Here is a 19,495-nt window from a genome sequence, read left to right as displayed (position 1 = left end):
ATATAGTATTTTGATCGACATGTGCCGGTGTTACTTATATTATATTATGTTACAATATTGATGTCACAGTGCACTGTAAAGTGTTATTCAATGCAATCAATCAAGCAAGGGAAAGAGATAAACAAGGACATCTATAAGCGATATTCAAGAAAAATAAAAGAAAACAATTATAAGATATAACGTGAAAAGATGTTTTTACAAAACGTTACTTTCTTGATATTTATTAGAGACTGAAAGATGTAAAGGGGAATCAACAAAATATTTTGTATTAACGTTATGTCTTTCTGCTGTTATATTGATATGTTTTTGTTCTGTGTTGAATAATCATGTATATATCTTAATCCATTTATTATTAAAAAATGGGTGCAAACTTATCAAATGGTTTTATTTTACCAAAAATTTATTTAGAATAATATCAGTTTAGATCTATCTCAATTTCTAATTTATTAAGTGCTAAGAGAGATGAAATCTCGAGGTGCAAACTTTTTTTAGAGTGTACAACATGACCAAAAATTTGTAGCTCAAGAAATTTGATCCCTCATGATGTTAGATAAATCCAGTGTTAAAATGAATCTAAAGTGATTTAAAACTTACTAAACAAATAAAACATAATTAAGAATATTAAAATTAAATTTAATAATGTAAAAAAATTTAAAGAAAAAAAAAACATAAAATATGATTTTATTTTAATAAAATGATTCACAATTATAATATTAATTTGTATTAATTTATTAATCAGGTTCAAAATTAAATGATACATGAAATTAATATATATATATATAACATCTTTTTAATTTGTATTAATTTATTAATCATCTTCAAAATTAAATGATACATGAAATTAAAATATATATATATATATATATATAACATCTTTATATATTAATTTGTAAGTCATGTTTTTGATACATGAAATTAAAATATATATATATATATATATATATATATATAACATCTTTATATATTAATTTGTAAGTCATGTTTTTTTTCTTAAATTATATATATATATATATATATATATATATATATATATATATATATATATATATTCAAATTAATTTTGAAAGGCTTCACTGAAGTTTCTCTGTAATTGAGACCATGTAGATGAAAACTCTCCAAATTCATTTGAATGCAACTTTCAGGCTTGCATCCATAGGACTTTGCTCGAATGACTTCAAAGATTCATCGAGTTTCAGTTGGAGGAATTCAAATTCAAATGTGAACTTTCATGGGTCGTAGGTTTTCATGTAAAATTTCCATTAACAGCCCAAAGATCATCAATACCGAATATTTCACAAACAGAACTTAATATGATTGATGACATACCTTGATTAACAGCGGAAGATGTAATGGCTACCATCTCTATGATCTGACTCCTGACTGTTCCTCTTCTTCAGAATTCGGTTTCTCTCCTCTTGCCCTCACTTCCTTTATGTGCTTCTTGATGGAGAAGAATGCAACTCTTGTGGGGAGAGAGAGGACCCAATTCTTTATATATTATTTAACTCTTAATCTGGTACGTCCATCATATACCAATTCAACGCTTTAATGCTTTAATGCTTTTAATTATGGAATGACTTAATTAGTTGGGTCACATTAAGATTTAGAAACTTCCATTTAATTTCTAACATTCTCCCACTTGACCCAACTATTCATAATATTAAGCGTTGAACATCATACTATGATAAATTGCTGAGAGTTATGGCGGTTGTGCACTATTAATTCAATGCATTCCCTTCCATATACTACAATACCAGCAATCCATCAATTCATACTCATAATTTATATAAAACAGCATAATGGTCCACATAATGTCTTATATCATAATGATTAAACATAATATCTTTATAAGACTCTTTCTTGTTTAAAATTACATAAAATATGTACTACTTCATTAAAACAAGAGACACATAATTGTATATCAGAAACACATAAAAGGGCTCAGAATGTCATACATCAATTATTACAAATACAACCAAGACCCATTCTTTGAACATGTTCCTTAAATTGTCTTGGTTGTAACCCTTTCGTCAAAGGGTCTGTAATCATAAGTTCTGTCCTGATGTGCATGATTGACATTCTTTGTTTCTGAACCTCATCTTTCACAACAAGATACTTCAGTTCTATATGTTTGGCACCTTTAGAGTACTTGTTGTTCTTTGAGAAAAATACTGCTGCAGAGTTATCACAATAAATTTTCAGCGGCTTGCTAATGGTGTCGACAACCACAAGTCCTGAAATAAAGTTCCGCAACCATAATGCATGAATTGTGGCTTCAAAACATGCCACAAATTCTGCCTCCATAGTGGATGAAGCAACGATAGTCTGTTTCGCACTTTTCCATGATATGGCACCTTGAGCAAACATAAACAGGTAACCAAAAGTCGATTTTCTAGTATCGATGCATCCAGCAAAATCTGAATCGCTATATCCAATCACTTCCGATTCATTGGATGAGCATGTAATCTTTCGTTGAGAGAAATTCCTTAGTCTCATGCAATATACTTAAATTATTTGCAGCAAGCAAGACGTCATCAACATAAAGGACCAGATAAATAAACTTGCTCCCACTGATCTTTCGGTATATACAGTGATCAACCGTATTTTCCTTAAAACCAAAAGATGTAATAATGGTATTGAACTTAATATACCACTGCCGGGATGCTTGTTTAAGCCCATATTTTGACTTCTTAAGTTTACACACCAATTGTTCTTTACTTTCTACAGAAAAACCCTCAGGTTGATCCATATAAACATCCTCATCAAGATCTCCATTCAGAAAAGTTGTTTTCACATCCATTTGATGCAACTCCAAATCATAATGAGCTACTAATGTCATTATTATTCTTAGTGAGTCCTTTTTCGAAACAGGAGAAAATGTCTCCTTGTAATCAACACCATCTTTCTGAGTGTAACCCTTAGCAACAAGTCTAGCTTTATACCGTTCGATATTACCACTAGAGTCATGTTTGGTTTTAAAAACCCATTTGCTTCCGACTCTTTTACAGCCATGTGGTAACTCAACGAGATCCCAAACTTTATTCTGTTGCATGGATTTCAGTTCTTCTTTCATGGCATTAATCCATTCCTTTGACCCTTTACTTTCTACAGCATGTGAAAACGAAACTGGATCCTTATTGATTCCAATTCGCATAAGTGTCATTCAGTTTCAATTTATATAAACCATCAATTAGAATACCAGAACCAACATTATCAATATTCTTATATAAATCAAAACAACCAAATCCAATCATACATCTAAAACCAGAAATATCGAATTTACTTGCGGAAATAAGGTTTCTAGATAATGAAGGTACATAAAGGGTACTGTATAAGTTTAATACATATCCACTTTCTAGAATTAGACGATAAGTCTCTTTTTACAGATACGACATTGAACCCTCTTTAGTTCCTTCTTTTCGTCATCCTGCCCATTCTTAGCAGGTGCTTCTTCCTTCTTGAAATGACTTGATTTTCCTTTCTTTTCTTTACCAGCTTTATTACTCACAAAACTTACTGAGTGATTCACTTTATTTTTCAAACGTCCTTCTTCCTGAACAAGTCTACTGGCCAATTCATTAACATTCCACTTATCCTTTATAGTGTTATAGTTAATCTGAAAAGGTCCATATTCAGAAGGTAGCAAGTTCAGGATGAACTGGACAAGAAAAGAATCCTCTACTGTAAGTCCCAGGGAGTTTAACCTTGCTGCAATATTAGTCATCTCTATAATGTGCTCTTGCATAGTTCGTGACCCATCAAACTTCATGGTCGTGAGTTCTGCCATAAGAGTACCAACGAGTGACTTATCAGCTGAACGAAAACGCTCTTCCACAGACTGCATATATTCCTTAGCACTTTCTGTTTGTGGAATTGTTGCGTTGATGTTGTTAGCTACAGTCATCTTAATAAACATAAGGCTCAATCTGTTACTGCGTTCCCATGCTTTATGGTGTGATTTTTCTGCCTCAGTACTATCTCTGGTAAGAGCAGTAGGCTTATCCACAAGGAGTGCCAAGTCAAGATCCTGTATACCTAAATGGAAATTGACTTGTTCTTTCCATTCAGAAAAATTAACACCAGTGAACAATGTAACAGATGAAGCATGTGCATTCATGGGAACTCCTGCAAATTAAAATGAAATAACTATAAGCTCATAACTAACGCGATTCAGATGTAGACATAATAGTATAAAATAGCACTCCTTTGGGTAGATACTATCCTATACTTAACATAATTAAATACCAAAACATAAGTAGGTAACAAATATGTTCAATTAAATAGAACTGACATCTTTGGATGATCAATATTTATTTAATCAAAATATCTATTAAACCTCATCATGTCAACTAGTTATAGAACAAGACTTTCCTTTGGGTAAGCTCTCAGGTTCTATCATTAGTGACGCCAGTGTTAATTGGTATTATTATAACTGGCAATTTCTATCATTAATCATTATGTCACTTATGCACTAAATGATTATTCTGATTTTGACCACTTTGGTGATTAACAAAATCATAAATCTCATGTGCATAAACACATACCTTATGCAAAACAACATTCTGATTTTGACCACTTTGGTGATTAACAAAATCATAAATCTCAAGTGCATAAACAATCATTAATGTATGCAAAACATTCATTCATAGAGCAATTACTTTTATGCCCAAGTTTCAAACGTCAATCGAACACACAAAGCATAGTTGCTATCTGCCTCCTTTGGAGCCATCAAACATTTGTCAGTTAACACATAAATATTTGCAGGTCAAGAATTCTCCTGGTAATTGTTACCAGATTCTTCTTTATACATCACGATCCTAGATACTCATATAAAGTCATATCATTGTTATATGGACACATTTCAAGTTTTCGTTGTTCTCTTATAGATGCTTTGTCAGGTGAACTTGACTGAACAAAAGCTTCAAAAGTTGCAGTTCTGATTTGCGTTTGCAACAGGATTCGTAATCCTCCAATGTTCCACAGATACCTTGAGAAATGATGCTTCGATATGCTAAAAAAACCAATGGAGAGTTTTCATGATCCGATAAGATTGTAACAAATAGTTGAATACAAAAACCAATCAACAAAGTTTCTGATTCATCGTTGACATACTTAAAATTTTGTTGATAGTCAGACTTTGATTTCCAGATCATGAAACAAAAGGTGCACTCAAGGATGGCCTTAATGAGTTCAAAAATATTGTGCCCCAATTCTTCCTGATGCGCAAGCTACAAAATAAGGTGAATATTTGGGCACAATACAGTTCACTTCTGACACTAATAATTACATTACTGTTCTCTACGCATGATAAGGCCCAACAATAAAAAGCCATACGAAATTTCAATTTTCTTTCGAAAATACAAAGAGCATCGAAACTATGAAATTTTAATTTTCTTTCGAAAAGAACATGATGAATGAACATAATTTCGAAATCGAAATGAACATGATGAATTAACATAATTTCGAAAATTTTCTTTCGAAAGGAACATGATGAATGAACATAATTTCGAAATCGAAATGAACATGATGAATTAACATAATTTCGAAATCGAAATGAACATAATTCCCTTTCGAAATGAACATGATACGCACAGTACAGAAGGGAGACGGAGCAGATAAGGGCACATGCAAAGGAGTAATATGTTGCCTGTCGGATGTCCTCGGAGTCTAAGAGAATCCGGACTGCATCGGGTGATGTTTCGTCCATATATGGGAAACTAAGTCCATCACTCAAAAACAATATATGACACACTGCTCTGTTATTTTTATTCATGCAAGGATGACATGGCGTATGGATACGAATACTTTGATCATATAAATACGGTGCTTCGACTGGATCAAGATCTAATACCGGGATATTTCTAGAACCGGTCGAATTCATGACGGACAGGCCCAGTTCGAAAACTTAGAGGTAACAACGAAAGGATGCAAACAGGGGTCAACGAAAGGACGCAAACAGGGGTCAATAGGCGCATAGTCAAAGGACTCATGAATGCATGATCATTTCATGAAACCCCACCAGTTTCCCGAAGGTTCAATCACATGAGTAAAGCACAGAACAGATCAATTGCAATCATAGGAAATATTCAGTTATTGATTGTGGCTCTGATACCAAATGTAAAATTTCCATTAACAGCCCAAAGATCATCAATACCGAATATTTCACAAACAGAACTTAATATGATTGATGACATACCTTGATTAACAGCGGAAGATGTAATGGCTGCCATCTCTATGATCTGACTCCTAACTGTTCCTCTTCTTCAGAATTCGGTTTCTCTCCTCTTGCCCTCACTTCCTTTATGTGCTTCTAGATGGAGAAGAATGCAACTCTTGTGGGGAGAGAGAGGACCCAATTCTTTATATATTATTTAACTCTTAATCTGGTACGTCCATCATATACCAATTCAACGCTTTAATGCTTTTAATTATGGAATGACTTAATTAGTTGGGTCACATTCAGATTTAGAAACTTCCATTTAATTTCTAACATTTCAATCATAAACTTTAAAAGGATCAATTTGTAATTTCTAGATCTGATCACTAATAGGTCTGATCTATGCTCTGTGGTTCTATGGTTTTAGATAGAAATGGTTGTTTTTTTTTTATTCCAAAAGAAATCAATCCATTTGGGTGAATATAATATCACATCTGAATGGATCAAGAGGAGATCTGAAATGCACAGATCCAATTCCCTCGTTGAACTAAGCTCTGGAAATTTTGGTTACGTCGAGTATTGCAAAGCGCGTGCAAGTCAACATCCAGTGTGCAGATGATTTATATTCTATATGTGCATTTGTAGGGGGTGGTAATGGTTCGGAACCAACTTGTATATTTTTTAATGTAAATATTATTTATTATTTTTAATGTAATGTTATTTAATTTAGCTTGACAACTATATTGGAGTATAGAACACCTCTCAGCACAATAAATATTAACATCAATCTCTTTTTCAATTAGATTATCAAGGATGGAAATTTATCTTTTAAGTGTAGAAATATTGACAGATGTTATTGGTCTCTAATATGCAAACTATAAAAAGTTTGATGATATTTTTGTAAAATTATTCAAATTTCTAATCATTTTATAGTCTTTAAAAAATATTGATAATTTTGAAGGTAAAATAATTTTATCCTATAAAAATTGGGCAAATCATTTAAAAAAAATGAAAATAAACAAATCCTTTATTTTGGAAAAAAAAATGGAAACTTAGCAATCTGTGAAATTTAGCTCAGAAAATTTTCCTTGGAGTTTATATTACACAAATTCTTTCAAAGCACAAATTAATATCAAATTAACCACATATGCAAAATGAAACTTACACAGAACTTGAGAGGAAAAACAATGACACTTAGTTTGCTATAGATCTATATTTGTTGCAATGCAACCTTGCCTTTGATTTTCATTTTAACTAGCGTCACAAATAATCCCCACAAGAATCCACCCTTGAATTGGTGAAAACAGTTTGCATCATGAACAATTACTTCTTGCTTTACAATCTTGAAGATAAGCTTGGCAGCATTAAGACAGTCACTACACATGAATTTTTTTTGAAATATGGATAGGCGTTGCTAGGCTAGGTGTTAATAAGCCCAAAAGCAATAGGAAGCTTATCACAATGGCTGTAGAGTAGGTATTCCTTCTCATCTTCTGCTGCCTCATGCAGCAAAGAGTTTGTCTCAGGCACATACCTTGCCTCTTCCATATCTTCTGCAAAGCATTCCAATGTTGCATATATTTTTCCTATTTACGGGTGTCATGTATTCCCTGAAACAAAATTATATACTCTTCCTAATTGTGGGTGTCACGTATCCCCTACAACAAAACTATGAACCTCATTCTTGATCTCAATCCAGCTGCAGCCTGGGATTTTTTCAATCCCAGCACTTTTAATCAGTCTTCTCACCTTTAACACGCCATCCCATCTTCCGGCTGCCGCATAGATGTTTGAGAGTGACACATAATTTGATACATTTTTAGGGTTTAATGAAATAAGTTTTTCTGATACATGTTCTCCTAGCTCAAGATTGCCATGAATTCCGCAGGCACCAAGCAAGGCTCCCCACACGCCAGCATCAGGCTCTAATGGCATCTTTGTAATGAATTCATATGCCTCATCCAAGTACCCTGCACGGCCAAGGATGTCAACCATACATGTATAGTGCTCCAGAACAGGTGCAATGTGATAATCTGGACTCATGCAGTTAAAGTAGTGTTTCCCTTGATCCAATAGACCTGCATGACTGCATGCAGACAAAATACTGATGAAGGTTACGTGGTCAGCTTTCACACCTGTCTGTTGCATTTGTGTAAAAAGTGCAAGAGCATCCTTACCAAAACCATGCATTCCATAACTTGCAATCATTGCATTCCATGTAACCACGTCTTTTTCAGACATACTCTCAAATAAATGGCATGCCATATCTACACTCCCGCATTTTGTATACAAAGTTATAAGGGCAGTCTGTACTGAAACGTCCGTTTCAAATCCATTTTTGATAATGTACATATGAATGATCTTGGCAAGCTGCAGAGAACCGATGTCTGCATATGCTGGGAGAATACTCATAATAGTTACACGATCAGGTTTCATGTCTTCAAATTGCATTTGATGAAAGAGTGTCAGGGCTTCACTGGCAAATCCATTCTGGGAAACCCCGGCAATCATAGAATTCCATAAAACCAGATCTCTTTCCCATTTTGAGTAAAACAATTGGCTTGCAGCTTCTATATTGCCATGCTTGTACATAGTTACAAGGGCTGCGATAACAGAGACATCTGACTCAAACCCCATTATAATAATGTACCCATGAATCTCCTTACCTTGTTGCCAAGCTGCCAACTCAGCACATGCATGGAGAATAGTCACGACGGTAATTTGGTCTGGTTCCACACCCTTCAGTTGCATTTGATGAAAGAGAGAGAAAGCATCCTTTGCAAGTCTATTCTGACTATAGCCTGAAATCATTGTATTCCATGAGACCAAGTCTTTCTTAGGTATTTTGTTAAACAACATATGTGCCATTTCTATGCTTCCAAATTTGGCATACATATCTATAAGGGCATTCCCCACAGAAATATCTGACTCCAATGCATTTCTAACTGCATAGGCATGAATCGATTTGGCTTGTTTAAGATCTATCAAATGAGGACATAGAGGCAACATAGTCACTATGGTAGCTTGGTTAGGTTTCACATCTTCCAGTTGCAGCATCTTACGAAAAAGAAGCATTGCCTTATCCAAATGCCCATTTTGAGCATACCCTGCAAGCATAGCATTCCATGACACCACATCCTTCTTCGGCAAACCATCAAACAATTCACATGCAATCTCTACACACCTGCATTTCGCATACATGGCTACAAGGGCAGTTCCGACACATACATCTGATTCCAATGAGTTTTTTACTACATAGTCATGAACGTCCTTGCCCAGTTGCAGAGCCACTAGGTTAGTACATGCAGAAAGAACACTCAAAATGGTTATCTTATTGGGTTTTATATCGGTCAATTGCATTTCATGGAAAAGTCTCAAAGCCTCATTGGCCTCTCCATTTCGCGTATAACCTGCAATTATTGCGGTCCATGAAACCACATTTCTCTGGGGTGTTTTGTCAAACAGTGTGCGTGCAATCTGTATGCTTCTGCATCTGCAATACATGTCAATGAGGACAGTTCGTACAGTAACGTTCATTTCAAATCCAATTTTAATAATGTAGGCATGGATCCATTTACCTTGTTGCGGATCTGCTAAATTGGCATACCCCGAAATTAAGCTCACAACGGTAGCCGCGTCGGGTTTGGTACCTGTCAATTGCATTCGACGGAAGAGAACCCATGCCTCCTCTGCACATCCAATCTGGGCATACCCGGCGATCATCGTACTCCATGTCACAACACTTCTTTCAGGTATTTCATCAAACAGTTGGCGTGCGATCTCTATACGCCCACATTTGGCATACATGTCTATGAGAGCAGTAACCACATAGACATCTGATGCAAATCCAAGTGAGGCTATGCGACGATGGATCGCCATGCCTTCTTGCAGAGAAGAGAGAGCAGCACATGCCTTCAGAAGTTCAGGGCAGGTGAATTTGTCTGGGCGAACGCCCGCTGCCTGCATTAGATGATAAAGTGAAAGGGATTCTTGCGGGAATCCAGCCCTGACATAGCCTCTAATCATGACATTCCACGAGAAAATAGGCCTATGTGGCTCGCGCATTTTGTCAAACACTTGGCGTGCATCCTCCAGAAACCCAAAGATGGTGTACGCATTGACAAGTTTGGTTTCTAGAAACGCATTTTGGTGAAGTCCAGCTTTGATGATTTGAGTTTGGATTTCGTTAACTTGTTTAATGTGGGTACATGTCTGCAACAGAAAAGCATAACTATCGGTGTCCAATTTGGTGGCAGCAGATGAAGATGAAGAACGAGCATAAACGCTGATGATCTCATGAGTTCTAAAATTGTACCTAGTCCGGGAAGACTGAATAAGTTTAGTGATATCTGGATAAGCCATTATTGCGCCTTGCAAATTGAGAAGGAAGCCGGAAATCTGCCATTATTACCATTACCAGCAAAAATAGACTTTTGTTTCAAATGAAAGTGCTGTTGTATTTCACCTCTGTCTGCCAAAGAGAACAGATGCCAAGGGTGAAATCTCAATACTAGTTTTCCATTCATCAGCGAGTATAATGTCATACTGTAATCTATTGCCACCAACCACAACATGAAACTGTCGAACAACCACATGAAATGGGATTAATCCGAAAGACCTTATCAAAATGAATAGTTCATGTTATCAAATGATCAACCATTCTATTTATTCTCACCAATAAGCCATTAAGGCTCAATCACAAATTGTGAACAAATGGTCAATAATGTACCTCGAATTAACCAACAACTGTGAATGCATCCTCATGAACATGCTCCAAACCGATGTACCTATGAAAGGAAAAATATCCATGGCAGATCTGCAAAATTCTCCAAGACCTCCTTGTTCTCGCCTTTAGCAAGAAGGAATGTATATGGACAATGGAAACATGTTTTCAATGTACAATCAGTGCAATCAGTGAAAGATGCACACAATGTACAATAATCAGAGTAGCAAGTCATAATGAAAAGGGTAGGGTTACATTGGTAAAGGCTTTGGGTTTCATGGATGACATTCGTATCCAGATCTCATGGAAAATATGTTTAGCTAATTGAGCCAAGAATTTAGTCACAATGAATGAATTGAGACAGAACTGTAAATTTATAATGAATGTGGTTCTAACAAAATATCTAAAATATTAATCAATCCTGGGAATTAAGTATTTATGAAATGGTGAGATGTTTTACAGTACGATGCAAACGATCTTCCAGCTACAAACCATCTACAACCAAAAACATACGTAGCGGAGGCTCAAGCTTCACTATATTGCGTTTAGCAGTATTCAAGTGAGTGTCCAACTCTAAAACATACGTAGCGAGGCTCAAGCTTCACTAGATTGCAGTTAGCAGTATTCAAGTGAGTATCCAGCTCTAAAACATCTGGTTAATGGACTAGTGTTCTTCGCTGCCTGAACCAAATATATACCACTAGAACCATTCTCATAACTAGTCTGGCGGACTAGGAAATTTCGTCTCATTTTACTAATAACTCATCAGACAAACGTATGCAAAGATTTTCATTGACACAAGTAAATAAAGGAGTAGTCTACCTAGGCGGAGGAATGGCCCGGTTTCCGGCCGCCGTCCGGAAAAACCTCCGGCTCCGGCCGCCGCCAATTCCTCCGCCCAGCTCCGCCACTCTCCTCGAGCTTCGCCCAGCGCCGCCGCGACCTCCGCCCAGCTCCATTCCATGAACTTCCAAAGAATAACAGACAGGGATCCGTGGCGCAATGGTAGCGCGTTGACTTCAGATCAGAAGGTTGCGTGTTCGATTCATGTCGGGTTCAATGTTGCGAGTTTGTTTATTTTTCGCCCAGCTGAGGATTGCAGACAGGACAACCAGAGCCAATTTCCTTGAAAAATCCATCAACTGGTAACTGCTAATCACCCATGGTAAAAACAGCCCATCCTCTCGTGCCGAACCATTTTACCAAAAAAAAAAAAAAATCTTTGACAGCCAGGTCAATTCGATGGAGAAAAAACCAACCCTACACTAACAAGTACTCTGAATTAATAACCAGACTGGGCAGTAAAAATCCATTTGCAAGATCAATTGGCGATGGGTATGGTAGAAATGCGAGATTCTCAGGTAGAAATGTCGGGACCATGGCCATCATTGAGAAAGGTTCAGACTCCACAGAGCCACAGAGGACGAGGACTAAAATTCCTGCCTTTGAGAAAGGTTCAGACCCCACAGAGCCACAGAGGACGAGGGTTAAAATTCCTGCCTTTGAGAAAGGTTCAGACCCCACAGAGCCACAGAGGACGAGGGTTAAAATTCCTGCTTCTGTTTCCAAGGTGCCATGGGAGCCCATAGCCATCGATAAAAGAATTGTTTACAAACCCACTGCGCCCGTTCCTGTTGCAGATACAGAGCCATACTCGTATCAGAATTTTGTCTATGAATCGAGTCCCCGACATTTCTACCTGAGAATCTCGCATTTCTACCATACCCATCGCCAATTGATCTTGCAAATGGATTTTTACTGCCCAGTCTGGTTATTAATTCAGAGTACTTGTCAGTGTAGGGTTGGTTTTTTCTCCATCGAATTGACCTGGCTGTCAGAGATTTTTTTTTTGGGTAAAATGGTTCGGCACGAGAGGATGGGCTGTTTTTACCATGGGTGATTAGCAGTTACCAGTTGATGGAATTTTCAAGGAAATTGGCTCTGGTTGTCCTGTCTGCAATCCTCAGCTGGGCGAAAAATAAACAAACTCGCAACATTGAACCCGGACATGAATTGAACACGCAACCTTCTGATCTGAAGTCAACACGCTACCATTGCGCCACGGATCCCTGTCTGTTATTCTTTGGAAGTTCACGGAATGGAGCTGGGCGGAGGTCGCGGCGGCGCTGGGCGGAGCTCGAGGAGGGTGGCGGAGCTGGGCGGAGGAATTGGCGGCGGCCGGAGCCGGAGGTTTTTCCGGGCGGCGGCCGGAAACCGGGCCATTCCTCCGCCTAGGTAGACTACTCCAAATGCCTATATTTAAGATAATGTTTTACCACTTATTCGAAAAAAAAATGGAGAATAAGGGGAAATTCTTGAAGGTAGTGGCAAGACATTAGTTCCTTCACTTCACTTGGAATGCTTAATATTTAAGTGGGATATTTTTTTTTTTAAAGAAACACTTCTTGATCCATGTTTAAGCGCTTCCATGCTTTCTCATCAATATCTAAGGTACTTTCACCATCTATCTTTATTATTCAAGGCTACTTTAGGTGTATTTGTTTCTATAACTAGTTTCTCCCAAGCTTTATTATGTATTCATTTTTCTTCCAGAACCACGCTAGGTCATTTATGTTGTTCTTCTACTTATCTTGCGCACTTGCTATAGCAATCTTTATTGACTTTTAGCTTTCTATCTTCATGTTCATTATGTTCATGAACTACTCCCTATAATTGCCTATCTCTTCATTATCTTCATGCCCCTAGCATAATGCTTCCTTATCACATGGTTATGTTCCCTAATTTATCTCTATTCATCAACAATGTTTTTCCAAAGTGTACCTTCTCTCCTAACATGATTGTTAATCTCTTGCATCTAATGATGGTCGACATTCTTCTCTTGTCCCTCTCCAACACCTCTAAACATATTGATATCTTATCAATTCACACTGCATGTTCTTCTATCACACCTCCTCATCATATATCTCATTTCCTTTGGTAGTGCTCTCAAAGATGCTCCTACATCAGACTCCTCTTATTAGGAAATTAGAGCATGTTCTCAAGCTTTTACTACCTCCTTGATCTCTTTCTCAACTCATTAGATTCACCCTCGTCCTCTTCACTAGAAAGCAATCACAATCACTATATTTGTAAGCCATGCATGCAAACATGGCCAAAATGAGCATCTTCTTGGTGTCCATAGTACATCCAACTCCGCTAGCTTGAAACAACACAAAACAAAGCCCTCTCTAGTCCTATGTTATGCAACCAGCTCACAAAACAGAAGAAAAGATAGATCAATGACTTCAAAATCAGCCTCTTCGAGGGGGCAACCTCCTTTACATTACATGAATTAACAATTCTTGGATGATTCAAATGAAAAAACCTTCTTTCTATATATAGGAGTCTAAGGGGTCACAATATAATCAGAATCGACATAACAATAATAATGTAAGGGCACAATAGTAACAACAGTGGGCTTCTATGGGGCACAACAATAACAATAAGGGGGCTACACTAATAACAATGAGGGAATATAAGTATTAGGGGGTTTACGCAGTGCATTCTATTAGATATCATTTTTGGGATTCAACTGCGTTAAGTAAGTCATTCACATATGACCATTTCCATGAGAGGTAGTAGGGAATAATCTAGTATTATAGGGACCTAACATGCCCCTCTCCTTCAAAAAAATGTTGTCCTCAAGTACTTGAGTAGTTATGGATGCTTCTGTATAAAATTATCTACCTCCCATGTGGAATCTTCTGCGAGTAAGTTCTTCCACTTGATGAGATACTCTGAAATTGATCAATTTCGTAGCTATCGAGTTCTTGTTTCCGTGATTGCTTCAGATTCCAATATGAATTTTCCTTCCTCGTCAAGTTTTGGCAATATTGTTTGAACTGGGAGCTTATCACCTATAACCTTCTTTAAGCATGAAAAATGGAAAATTGGGTGCACTCAGGAGGATGTATGAAGCTCCAATTTGTATGCCATAGTACCAATCTTTTGCAACACCTTGTAAGGACCATAATACTTTGGTGATAATTTATTATCCTTCTTAGCTTACTTGAGGGACATTTGTTTGTATGGTTGTACTCGTAAAAATACCCAGACGCCTACATCAAAACTTCTTTCACTGCAATGTTGATCTGCATGTTGTTTCATTCTATTATGCGCCAAAGTGAGGGTATCCTTTAAGAGTTGGAGAACTTGTTGTTGATGCTCGATGTGATCTTCCACTGGTTGAACCTTAGAATTTTCTCTTAAAGATGATGTGATGGACGGTGGATGATATCCATAAAGTGCCATAAATGGGGTCATTTTTGCTACAGTATGGAAGGAAGTGTTATACCACCATTCAGCCATAGGTAACCACTTGACCCATTGCATCTATTTATCATATACAAAGCAACGAAGATATCCTTCCAAACATTTTTCACTATCTCAGTTTGCTCATCCGACTAAGGATGATAAGATGAGCTATAAGCTAATTGATTACCCAGAGAAGAAAGTAATTTCGTCCAAAAATTTCTAGTGAAAATAGGCTCTCTGTCACTTACAATAATCTTTGGGTTTCCATGTAGCTTTTGAATTGTTTCCATAAATGCAGTAACAATTGTACTAGCTTTAAATGGATGAGATAATGCACAAAAGTGTGCATACTTGGTAAGTCTATCAACTACCACCATGATGACACTCTTTCCTTCGGACTTGGGTAAACCTGTGATAAAATACATTGAAACCTCCTCCCAACGTTGACTTGGAATGGATAAAGGTTGTAATAGACTCGGGGTCTTAATTGTCTCAACTTTATTTTGTTGGCAAACCAAACATTCCACCACAAAATTTTGAATATAAGATTTAAGGTCATCCCAAAAAAATTCCTTCTTAACCCTGTGGTAAGTTTTTAAAAATCCTAAGTTCCCTCCTAATGGAGAGGTGTGCAATTCCAGAAGAATATTTTGTTTGAGTTGGGAATTCTTACATAGGTATAAGTGATCTTTGTACCATAATGAATCATTATTCCAGCTAAATGTATCAGATGTACTAGGATCTTGCTGCAACTTTTGAATGAGTGCCCACACTTCTTCATCATTCTTCTATTCATCCCTTGCTTCGATAATCCAATCTGGTTGGATAATAGAAATGGCACAAAACAATGCTTCCACGTCCTCATCCTTTCTTGAGAGTGCATCTGGAACAACATTTTGCTTCCCTTTTTTGTAGATGATTTCGAAGTCATAACCCAACATCTTTGTGACCCATTTTTGCTTCTCTTCTGAAGATAATCTTTGTTCTAAGAAGTATTTAAGACTATCATGATCTGTTTTACCTTGAAGTGTCTTCCCATTAGGTAAGGCCGCCATTTCTTAAGTGAATGTAGTATTGCCAACATTTCCTTCTCATAAATAACTTTGTGTAAATACTTTCCTTTGATTGGACGACTCTCAAAAGCAATAGGTCTTCCTTCTTGCATTAAAACAACATCAATTCCATTTCTTGGGGCATCGCATTCCACAATAAAGGTTTTTATGAAGTCTAGCACAGCTAAGACCGCTGCTTGGCACATTGCCTCTCTAAGATGCTCAAAGGCCTTAGTTGCTTCTGGACTCCAAGAGAATGCATCTTTCTTCAATAATGTTGTTAGAGGTGCTGATATTCTCCCATAATTCTTAACAAACTTGCGATAATGCCCTGTCAACCTAATAAATCCTCACAGATGCTTTATGGATTTGGAGATTTCCATTCCTTAATGGCTTTAATTTTTTTAGGGTCTACCTTAACACCCTCATGAGATACAATATGACCCAGATATTCCACCTCCTGTACTCCAAAGAAACATTTGGAGGCTTTTGCATATAATTGTTTCTCCTCCAATATCTTGAGCACCCTGTCAACATGTTGAACATGATCCTTCCAAGACTTGTTGTAGATTAGTATATCATCAAAAAAAACTAACACAAATTCTATATGGAAGGGTTTGAAAATGGAATTCATCATACCTTGAAATGTAAAAGGTGCATTGGTAAGGCCAAAAGGCATGACCAAAAATTCATAATGACCCTTATGAGTTCTAAATGTTGTTTTCAAAATGTCTTTAGTCTTCATTCTTATTTGATGATATCCTAAACGAATATCCAACTTGGTGAAGTAAATTGCTCCATGTAATTCATCCAATAATTCATCAATGACAAGAATGGGAAATTTATCTTTAATAGTGAGCTTTTCGAGCTCCCTATAATTCGGACACATGCACCATGATCCATCCTTCTTGTGCACCAATACTACTGGAGAAGAGAAATAAATTTGACTAGGTTGAATTATACTAGCTTCTAGCATTTCTGTAACCATACATTCAATTTCACTCTTTTGCGCATAAGGATATATGTAAGGCCTGATGTTTGGAGGAATACTTCTTGGAATCAAATGAATAGCACGATCATGATCACGAATAGGTGGGAGGCATTTGGGAGTCTCAAATACCTTGGAATGATTCTGCAAGACTTTTTGGAGGTCTGGAGAAATAGATGATTTCGATGTTTGAACCTCTAGTGAACATAATTGTGCAATTACGCCCCGTTGTTCTTTCTTTAGAAGCTTTTTCATGCTATTAGAGTTGATTATATTTCCTGGTTTCCCTGCAATACCCCTTAATTCAACTTCCTTTCCTTCCCAAAAAAAATTCAAGAAAAGTTCTTGAAAATTAAAAGCTATCATACCCAAAGATTGTAACCATTGGACTCCTAGTACAACATCAGCACCACCCATTGGAATGGAAAGCATTGGACTATTCAATACATATTCTCCCATGGATAGCTTGATATTATGGTACTTTCCAGAGAAATTTATGGTTCCTCCATTTTCAACCATCACTTGACACTCTGGTGCTGGATATAGGAAGCAATTTAATTCCTTGGCTATCTTAAAATGAATAAAATTATGGGTACTGCCCAAATCAATCAACACTATTACCTTTTTCTTATTGATATGTCCTTCTATCTTGAGAGTTTGAGGAGTGGTAATTCTTGCCAATGTATTACAAGATATGGTCGGATTCATTTCTTCTTTCTCTGGGGTTGGTTCCTGGTGTTTATCATCTTATTTTGATGTTTCTTGTTCCTTTTCTTCCTCCTCTTCACAATCGATGTAAAATAATTTCTTCTCAGAAAACTTATGACCTTTAGTGTATTTTCTATCACAACTGTAAGAAATCCCTTTTGCTCTTTTTTCTTCCAATTGTTGTGGTGTCAACCTTGTAGGTTTTGGAAGGTTAGGAGCAACCACACTTCCAACTTTATATTTGTGAGTGGTAGGCTTCCTTGTTCCTATCATTTTGCTTTCAATTTTTCTTGCCAACCTGAATGCCTTCTCCAATGAATTAGGTTCCCAAAGGCGAACCTCATGTTGAATGTTATCCTCTAGATTCCCTTTCCCTATGAAGACATCAATCCTATGCTCCTATGGAATACCATTTACCCTTATATTCAATTTTTGGAAGCCCTCAATATGCTCCATTATTGAACACTTTTGTTTGAGATTTATTAATTGGCTAAAAAAGGTGTCTCTCTTTGTATCCTCATAATGTTCTATCATTTCCTCCATAAAAATTGACCAAGTGACAATTTTTTACAAGAGAAAAGCTATCAATACCATACAAATTGATTGGGTTCTAAATATAAAGTTGCAATGCATACCTTTTGTGTATTTTGCACATTATGGAGATCAAAATATTGCTCCATCTGTAGTATCCATGTTACGGGATCCTTTCCATCAAAATTCCTCATATAGATCTTTGGAATATGGTGGGTCTTCAGTCTAATGTTAGATTCTATGAAATCATGATTAACATTTCTTTTGTTCTCATCATTAGTTTCCTCTACTACCTTTTCACCATTAGGAAGCATTTCTTGTAGCAACTTTTCCAAACCTCCTTTCAAACCTTCCATGTCTTTATTCAAATATTCAATGTTTCCTTTCAATTTTGCTTCTAAACCATCCATCTTAGCTTCTGTTACTTTTTTTGAGAGTGAAATTTGTTGCACTTGGTCAAGTAATTTTGATATATCATGTTGCATTTCTTCCTCTTCTTCATGTGTCATAGTAGATCTTTCAGGTTTCTTACTAGGTGTTTCCATTTTCCTTTTTCGGGTCATCAATTAATGATAATTATGCTACACTGTGCCATTTGAACCACTTCAAACTACTTTCTCAAACAAAACTTACGCAAATTTAAAAAACTACACACATTTTTGTTTGCTTTATAGGAGCTCGATATTGTATCTAATGTATCTTTGTAATTTCCCGATCTCCAAGGTCTAAAAATATGTCCTGTGTTAGTCCTCTGAGTCCTCTTTCCAACCCCACAAGTCTGATCAAGATTTGATTATACAAGAAAGGGTTGTGTTAATTCTCCCACGATGACCTGATTATAGGCTGGTCCAGTAGAGTGAACTTGTACAAAGTACCACGTGTCATTGTTTTGACCTTCAGCCCTGAACATGATACACCGCAAACTACATTCCATTCTCTTTTTGTAATTTTTTTACAAAATTTCAATCCGATGCTCAGAGACAAAGTTATGATTATTTTCCCAAGGTAACCTGTTTGAGATGGATTTCAGAAGCCTGTAAAAACCCTAACTTCGTTGGATTATATCTCTGAAAATATAACGA

General features: G+C 36.5%; 1 protein-coding gene across 3 annotated transcripts; it reads right to left on the bottom strand.

Moving 5' to 3' along the window:
• Positions 1-7,305: 7,305 nt before the first annotated feature.
• LOC149228241 (pentatricopeptide repeat-containing protein At1g11290, chloroplastic-like) lies at positions 7,306-11,632 on the bottom strand. Of its 3 annotated transcripts, none has more exons than XM_089378117.1 (2): positions 10,887-11,632; positions 7,306-10,735 (listed from the first exon to the last, which is right to left on the bottom strand). In XM_089378117.1, exon 2 carries the CDS (start codon positions 10,517-10,519, stop codon positions 7,805-7,807), a length of 2,715 nt encoding a protein of 904 aa, XP_089234243.1. In that variant the 5' UTR covers positions 10,520-10,735; positions 10,887-11,632; the 3' UTR covers positions 7,306-7,804. The 3 variants fall into 3 exon arrangements, with proteins under 3 accessions (XP_089234243.1, XP_089234244.1, XP_089234245.1); XM_089378118.1 differs by having other exon boundaries at positions 7,306-10,369; positions 10,473-11,631; XM_089378119.1 differs by lacking the exon at positions 10,887-11,632 and having other exon boundaries at positions 7,306-9,650; positions 9,736-10,034.
• Positions 11,633-19,495: the final 7,863 nt, after the last annotated feature.

Source organism: Pinus tabuliformis, chromosome J, assembly GCF_031772625.1.
Source record: "Pinus tabuliformis cultivar Carrire ecotype Pingquan chromosome J, CPIR1, whole genome shotgun sequence".
Taxonomy (NCBI): Eukaryota; Viridiplantae; Streptophyta; class Pinopsida; order Pinales; family Pinaceae; genus Pinus; species Pinus tabuliformis.
Note: the sequence above shows the minus strand (reverse complement) of the source record. Positions and strands in the feature narration are given on the sequence as shown.

Bases quoted from the DNA above. Each gene is read 5' to 3' on its own strand.
- LOC149228241 (XM_089378117.1), bottom strand. From the start codon at position 10,519: ATGGCTTATCCAGATATCACTAAACTTATTCAGTCTTCCCGGACTAGG.